Source organism: Magnolia sinica, chromosome 10 (assembly GCF_029962835.1).
Source record: "Magnolia sinica isolate HGM2019 chromosome 10, MsV1, whole genome shotgun sequence".
Lineage (NCBI taxonomy): Eukaryota > Viridiplantae > Streptophyta > Magnoliopsida > Magnoliales > Magnoliaceae > Magnolia > Magnolia sinica.
In genome coordinates, this window is record NC_080582.1 from 1,395,952 (window position 1) to 1,404,571 (window position 8,620).

The 8,620-nt window shown below is 40.1% G+C and overlaps 1 protein-coding gene across 1 annotated transcript; it reads left to right on the forward strand.

The window, feature by feature from the left end:
• Positions 1-7,637: 7,637 nt before the first annotated feature.
• Positions 7,638-8,420, forward strand: LOC131257599 (probable disease resistance protein At1g58602). The gene has a single exon (XM_058258381.1). The coding sequence runs from the start codon at positions 7,638-7,640 to the stop codon at positions 8,418-8,420; it is 783 nt and encodes a 260-aa protein (XP_058114364.1).
• Positions 8,421-8,620: the final 200 nt, after the last annotated feature.

An 8,620-nucleotide genomic window follows, 5' to 3' on the forward strand; every position in this document is an offset into this window, starting at 1 on the left:
GAATAAAGAAAGAAATGAAAGGAGTGAATTTTTTTTTATATATTTATATATATACATATTTATATAAATACATGTTAAAGAAAAATGTAGGTAGAATAAAATTCTCCATGTAAAAAAAAAAAAAGAAAAAAGAAAAAAAGTGCACAGTTATGGTTATAGCTACGGTTATAATCCGTAGCCGGTTATTAGAGTACGGATTTGGCTGTCGTTATTATCCGTAGCTATAGGTAACCATGGCCTTTGTTTGAATCGTTGATGAATCGTGGATTCTGCGATCCATCTCCAAATCCTATCGCGAGTTGCGGTGGAATCACAGGATCCGTGATTCATCACCGTTTTAAACAAAAGGCTACGGATTATAACCGTAGCTATAGCCGTATGCAGCCGCAAGAGTCCTTTTTTTTTTTGGCTGTGGAATTTTCCTTGATTTTGTGGGTCCCATAATGAGGTCTGTGTTGTATCCAAACCGTCCATCTATTTGGTGAGCTCATATTAAGTATGAAAAATAAGACAGATCTAACTATCAAGTGGACCACACTGTATAAGATAGATTATTTCGGAGCTCATATTAAGGTTACAGAAGTTTCGGATCATTATTAAATTTGTTTTTCCTCTTCATCCAGGTCTTTGTGACCTTATGAATAGATTGGATGGAAAATAAATGTTATGGTGGGCCCTACAAAATTTTTAACGGTGAAAATCAATTTTCCCACTGCTCTTTGTGGTGTGGTCCAGTTGATCTCTGGATATGATTTTTTTTTTTTTTGGATAATGCTCCGAAATGATCTCGGAATATGGATGAACGTTGTGGATACCTGTGGGGCCCATGTAACGTTAATCACTTTTGAACCGTTCGTACAACTCGGAGTTCGAGTAGCGTTAGCGATCGTCTTCGAGCACCAGCCGATCCACTTGAAGGTAAAAGCAAGGGGCATTTTCGACCTTTGGCAAGTCGTCCGTACAGCTGGGGCTTATTCTTGCAAGGGAAAATGAGGTGGGTTTCGTCTCGTAAATGAGCCATAAATGGGTCGTACAGTCATAAATTTCTCGACAGACAATCTATACATCCCTCCGGTAGACAGTGGATTGTTGAATTTGGTCAATCACATCAAACAACCAATGCAATATATGCAACGTGTCACATTTTCGGAAGTCCAGTCCTTGGAAAAGGTCGCGTAGCATGAAATTCAGGCTGTTCCAAAAGTTAATTGAGCAAAGACCATCTAAATCAATGGACATCCGTTGATTTGATCCATCTTATAGTTTGACCAACCTGATGCGTGGATCTATCCAATTTTCCCTTCGTAAAATATCCATAACTGATATAAAAGAATTAGCGGTTCAGATGTCTCAAGGACATCACACGTTGGAGGGAAAGAAGGAGAGCATGGTAGACTTATAATGCCCGTGGGAGTACTGGATCATTTGTTCTGGGATTTTGCGTCGTTGGGTCGTACCCATGTTTTTTCATTGGACCAAAAAAAAAAAATTACACGGACGAACCCCGAAAAGACAAAAATGCCTCGTTCTTTTTCAAGTGCTTTACCCTAAAGTTAGGTGTATTTTCGTCAAATGACCACCGTCCGTACCCTAAAAGTCGTGTTTGGCCATACCTGTTATCGGGCTCGTCTACAGTGCTAATTTTTTACATAATCACCGGAATGCGACTTGGCTGCGAGCCCCAGAAGCAGCTATGTGGGTGTGGGCATGGCCCTGACAGTAGGGGCCACCGATATATGAATTATATATCCACGCCGTCCATCCGTTTTTCCTGCTCATTGTAGAGCATGATTCAAAAAATGAAGCAGACCAATTTTCAGGTGGACCATACCACAGGAAACAGTAATTATTGACCATTAAAAATATTTTGGGGCGATAAAAGTTTTGGATCAAGCTGATATATTTTTTTTCATTTCATTTATGTCTGTTTAACATTATCAACAGGTTGGATGGGTGGTAGGCTTTCAACGACCATTTTTTCTGAGGTGTGGTCCACTTGAAATTTGTATCTGCTTCATGTTTTGAATCATGCAATAAAATGAGCTGGAAAAACAAATGTACAGCGTGGATATACAATACATCCATCGATGTGGGCTTGACGGTCAGGACCGCACCCACATCCTGGTTACGGGTCGCAGCCAGGTCGCGCTCTAATAAACTAATGCAGATAATACATTAACCTGGCGACGTTATGTCGTCCCGTTTGACTCATTCCAACCGTTGATAATCACTTCCGACGGTCAGGATTAATCGGGCACGCGCTGCGGCTCTTATATTGTCTAGCAATCATACAACTGACATTTCACGACATTTCGCCATTTCCGCCGTCCCCGGTCTATTAAATGATACATTACAAAGAACCCTACTTTCGGCGAAATATCAGAACTACCGCTGCCTATCGAAAACAGAGGTTCTTTGATACGCAGGTTGCATATGAAGCTTGATACGCAGGCAGTCAGAAATTATACACGTGGCATATATTAGATCAAATAAACCGGTTATATTGTGCATCCACTCTCAAAGTCGAATACTAATATTAATTTCGTTTAACAATCTTAATCTCTGATTCAGGGACACTTGTTTGTAAAAATAGGACAGTTGAACTTTTCATTTAACTGTCCAACAAATATCCAATAATCAGATATTAAGATCATTAAATGAGCTTAATTTTGATTCATGATATATAGGTACTTATTACCATAATTTTGATGGTTTAATATTACTATTTGTATGCCCCATATGCAATTTCTAAGTGCCTGTGTATCATCATCACACTCCATCAGAGTATCACTCTGACGTTGGATATGGGATGAGTAAACGTCAAACACCGAGAGACGAAAATACCCGCACCGTACTTGAAAATGACGGACAAAACACCTTTGGAACTCTTTCGAGTTGAGGTGAACCATCCGACGTCCATTTTACATCATGCACCCATGCAAGGCTCAGGATATTTTTTTCCCGGTGGGCCCCATAGATAGATCATATCCAAAAATGGAACCGTACGTTCAGAGGATCCTGATCATCTGATTGGTGATTGGATGATTTGTGAGAATTACAGAGGAAAAAAAAGGTCTTCCATATGGTGGTTATACTTATTGGGTAAAATGCATATGAACGGTCCAGATATCTTAAATGCATCTACAGCTCACATGAGGGTGTTAGGCATCTCATTTACAAAAACAAAAGCCGTCTAGGTCAAAAGGGTCGCGGACTGCGTCCTACCTCCGCCGGACGGTAATCCGTCCGGGCAGGGCTCTGTGGGGTCCACTGTGATGTTTTTTTTTATCATCCAACCTATTAATAACGTCACGTAGACGTGGATGAAGTGAATATATATATATATATATATATATATATATATATATATATATATATATATATATATATATATAGGCTCCCAAAAAGTTTTTAATGGTGGAAATTAAATTCCCACTTTGTGGTCCACTTAAGCGCTGTATCTTGCTTGGTTTTAGCTTATACCTTAAAATGATATGAGAAAAGCGATTAACGGCTTGGATAAAACACTTACATCACTGTGGGCCTCATAGAGCCCTACCTGGACGGATTATCATCCGGGCGGGGGTAGGACGCAATCCGCGTCCGATCAAAAGGTAGGCATGCGGATAAAAAGGGATCCTGGAAAGTTTTTCTAAGCCGTCAAATTATTTTTTTATACTGTGGTGCATCTGACTACTTTAACGATCTGATTTATGGGACAGGAGATCTACATTATGGGATGGACATGATGAACGGGTTTGATACGATACCCATGTGCCACGCTGGCATACATAGTGGCGTGTACATGAACTTTCTTTAACACGTGTGCGGCCTTAGCAAAGCTCTTAGCGGATAGATTCAAGAGAAACAGCACCAGAATTTATAGTGTTCGTACTTGCATTAGAATACCCATTCATCTAGACTGTTCATCAGGTGCAAAGCTCATTTCTTGGGCTACCATACAAACATCACAACGATCTGAAAATCTCAACCATCTGATCAATAGAATATATTATTGACGGTCAAAATCATTTACACAAAATAATGCTAACATGTCACTTGCTTATAAAGAATCACTTTTATAAGGCGATCCTAACCATCTCATCCATGGCCCATGAAAGGAATGGCTACAAAAATAATGCCAAGTCAAGGATGGATCAGATCATCCGTTCAGTCTGATTTTCACATTGTAGCTCATCAAATGTCTTCTAGAATTAATGAACAGTTCAGATCAATCAATTGGTTGTCTAAATGACACCAAAAAAATGGTTTAAAAAGAAAAAAAAAAAAAAACTACAGGAATGAGAGGGTAAATGTAAAAAGTACGTTTTGTTTACAATCGCTATCACGTGAAATTGGCGCAATCTTCCTTTTGGCCATGCCATATACAGCACAGGGCTATTTTCGTCATACCAAAATGTCACATACAACGGCTGCCTGTAAACTTTCAATACATCCATATCTTCCCCAACAACGTGCCATACGTGTAGCATATCCGATCCGTATAAAAAGTTGGCCAGGCCTTGATGATTACCTTCTATGAAAATCAACTAGATCCACACATCTAGCAGGACACAACTTCAAAATCATTGAACAGCCAACATATGAGTCAGTGGCACACCTGATAAGTAGATAATCCTGAATTTCATACCAATTGATCATCATGGTGTAGCCTACCCTTGCACCGATCTGATATTCTTTAGCTAGCCCAGCCTAGGTCAGCAACGGCCCAAAAAAAGCCCAGCCCACTTTTGTGAAAGATCTGGGCTGTTCATTAAGCATGCTCACATCACACATGATATATGACAAAAATGTCCTTGAAATCCTAATTTTAGGCTCGGCCAGATCGGGCCAAGCTTGAAAGCCCATGGGCCATGCAGGCCCATTGACAATCGTAATAGGGAACGTAGCTTTTGTGCCCTATTAATAATGAAGTATGATTTAATAGACTACCCGTCGGATATGTGGGACCCACAGACTGTTTTGTATGGAAAGCTGATCAATTCCAATAATCTTTCATACCTTGCATTTTATGGGTCACTGATCATATGGTTAAGATCATCCAATTAGTGTGATTTCTCACTATGGTTGACAATCGAAGGTAGGATCCACCTGATGAACGGTCTAGATCATGGTCAGATGTGCCACGTGTCCAGTTATGCGGGGGCAATGACAAAAGCAGTGGCAACCATGCAATTTTGGTGACAATCAATGGCATTGTGTTGGTTAGTTGAGTATTTAAGAAATTTCAAACATGGAGTTGTCGGTTCGCCTACCATGAAAGAGTATGAAAGGTTTTAAAAGGAAATACCTTGCGTAATAGACTCCAATCAAAGCCATCAATAGCTCTCATTTTCTTTTAATTTTGTTTTTATTTATCTATATTTTTGTCTCATCTTTTGCTTGAAGAGCAGCCTTGTACTAATAAATCAATGAAAGGTGGCGATTTTTTTATGGGATTTTGGAAGGTTGAGATTTAGTGACAGGGATGCTTTTTCTTCTTCTTTTCATTTTTTTTTTCTTGAATTGAATTCATGGGTCTTATTTTTTTCTTTTGGGTTATTTGGGTGACTGTGTTCGTGAATGATTAGCAATATGAATTTCTTATTCTTCTTCTTCTTTTTCAATTTGGAGAGATGTTTGGTTTGAATTGATAAGCTTTTCATTGATTTCAATTCATCTGTTTTTGTTAGTGGAGAAAAAACATGAAAGAGAGATGGTGATTTTGTTTGGAAGATTGGAGGCTGGGAGAATTTGGAGAAAGTGGAGGATTGGATGATCTTATATTCAACGGGTTGGCCTCTCTCTCTCTCTCTCTCTCTCTCTCTCTCTCTCTCTCTCTCTCTCTCTCTCTATATATATATATATATATATATATATATATATATAATTGCTTGAATAGGGAGTGTTTCATTACCCTTTGAATAAATTATTAATTTAAAATTTCCATGAAAAATGTAATAATTCTATTTCAAGGTTGCAAAACTGAGTCCAGTTACATAGGAACGCTCAAAAGAGGCGTCCCATGCCAAATTGTCATAAGTCGAACTCCAGATATTTATGTATTTGGATGCACATTTATAAATCATATCTCATAGCTAAAAAGCATATTGCTAACCAACCAATAAATTTTCAGTGAATCTAGAAAACATGTTTTGTGAGAGTTTGTGTTTAAATGAACCCTTATTATTATTTGGACTCTTAGGCATCTCCTCATCAACAACTCACAGAGACTTGAATCTTGAAGAATAGGCATTCATAACCCATACTATATATCTTTATAACTCAAGAATGTTTCAGCTCATGCTCTACTTATTCTCCAGATGTACCACGTATGGTTTAATGAGACAACCATGCTAGCCTAGTTTATAGTAAATTACTTTGGTCGTGCTTTTTCAGAAGCTTGGTATATTCTTGTGACTGGGGCTGTGTGGCGCCTACCGATGTCCGTCACAAATCCACCTTGCCCATCTGTTTTGAAAGACAATAATCTAAAAATCAAGCAGTTCCAAAATTCATGTGAGCCATGACACATGCAATCGTGGGGATTGAATGCCTGGGTGGGAGAAGTTTTGTATCAGGATGAAATTTGTACCTACGGAATAACCCTGTGAACATGGTCAGATCTAGGATGGTTTCAATGTTGGAAGTTTCCATTCCTGCTTTTTCATTTGGTGTGGCATACCAAAGTTTTGAATCCGCCTGATTTTTAAATTCCTATCCTATTGTGGAATTTCAAAATAGATGGGTGGAGTGGATTTGTCATAGACATCTCTGTGGGTCCCACACAACCCCAGCACAGGTGTATCTCGGTGCGTCCCACACAGCCCCAGGCACTTCCTAGTTTTGAGCACAAAGATTCCGTTATGTCCGGTATCTAAAGTAATAATTTCTAGCCTTTACCGGTTGTAACCTAATCAACTGTTTACTAAATCCCCAAGAGATCTTATCAAGCTCATCAAGGCAACTCATCTATACGCCACTAGATGTGCCATCCAGGCATATGGTTACGAGATCAAAGCCATCCATCAGATGGGTCCCACTGAAGATGAGTTCGCCCAAAAATCAGGCCAGACCAGCTATGAGTTAGGCCACACTAGGGTGGCAGAAAAACTTGGAATGATGCCTATTTTTGGGTCAGATTATGTACATGGTTAGTCCTGTGTGATGGACGGCTTGGATCATTGTGTAGCACACTGCACTAGTACATGTAGTGGCGTATGGATGGGATGCCTAAGTACACGCCCGTGTACTTGGCAAACCTCTTTTAAATCATGTTGTATTTAACACGTATACGGAGTAGAGCTGGGCATCGAGTCGAGTTAGACAGAGTTAAGGCTGACTCGATTTGATCCGGTTTTGAAATAGGACTGATCGGAACTCGATCTGACTCGATACCTCGGGTGGCTTCAAAGGGAAGAAGAAAAGTTTCTCTACAGAAGCTTTGAGTTGCCTAGGGTGCTATATCTAAGCGGTGCACAAATAGAAAAGCTACCAGGGGAAATAGGTGAACTAATCCACTTGAGATACCTCGGGTGTACCAAGACTAGGTTAGAAAGCCTCCCATCATCCATAGGCAATCTTCCCAATTTACAAACTCTGTTTCTAACATCAAAGTACCAAACTCAATTGGGAAGATGCAACATTTAAGACGTCTTCAAGTGAAGGGCCAAAGTTGGGGAGAGATAGAAGGGCATCCAAGGCTTGAGCAGATAAATAAACTCCAGACTCTATCAGATGTAAAGGCTGGTAAATGGATGGAGGGTTGCTTGGGAAACCTCACCAATCTTAGAAAATTAGGAATTCGTTTATCTACAGAAGCAGATGCTGAGGTATGGTATGAATCGATTGCCAATCTGGTCTGCCTCCAGTCTCTGACAGTAGTGGCATTAGGTAAGGAATTGGAAACCATAGGGTTGTCGGTTCCTCCTCTTTCACATCTTCTCAGGTTAAGTAAGTTGCGTTTACAAGTAAAGTTAGAGAAGTTACCTGAGTCTACTGAATTCCCAACAAACCTCAGCAAGCTTATCTTGTCCGACTCCTGTTTAGAGCAAGACCCATTGGCGACGTTGGAGAAGCTGAAAAATCTTCGTATTCTCAGACTATACGGTTCATTCGAGGGAGTGGAGATGGCCTGCTCTGCACAAGGGTTTCCTCGCCTTGAATCCTTACATCTTCAATTCTTACCTCAATTAGAGGAGTGGAGAGTGGAGGAAGGAGCTATGCCTAGTCTTTTACATTTAAAGATCAAAAACTGCCGGCGATTGAATCAGCTTCCAGGAGGATTGCAACACTTGACTTCACTCAAGAAACTGGAATTGTGGGAGATGGCCGATGAATTCAAAGAAAGGCTTCGAGAAGACGGGGGAGACGATTGGCATAAGATTCGGCACATACCCTCCATCCACACATGGCAATAGGGTGAAAGAACTGGCACTTCTATCCCTGCCACAGCTACATTAGTGATTTAGGTGGGCTACACCAAAGGAAATATTTGGAAGAGAGATGTCCACCCTTGATTTCTACAGAGAGCCCGCCATGATGATTATATGAAATCCACTCCAACCGTGTAGGCCTGTGGTAGGTGGGCTACACCAAAGGAAATATTTGGAAGAGAGAT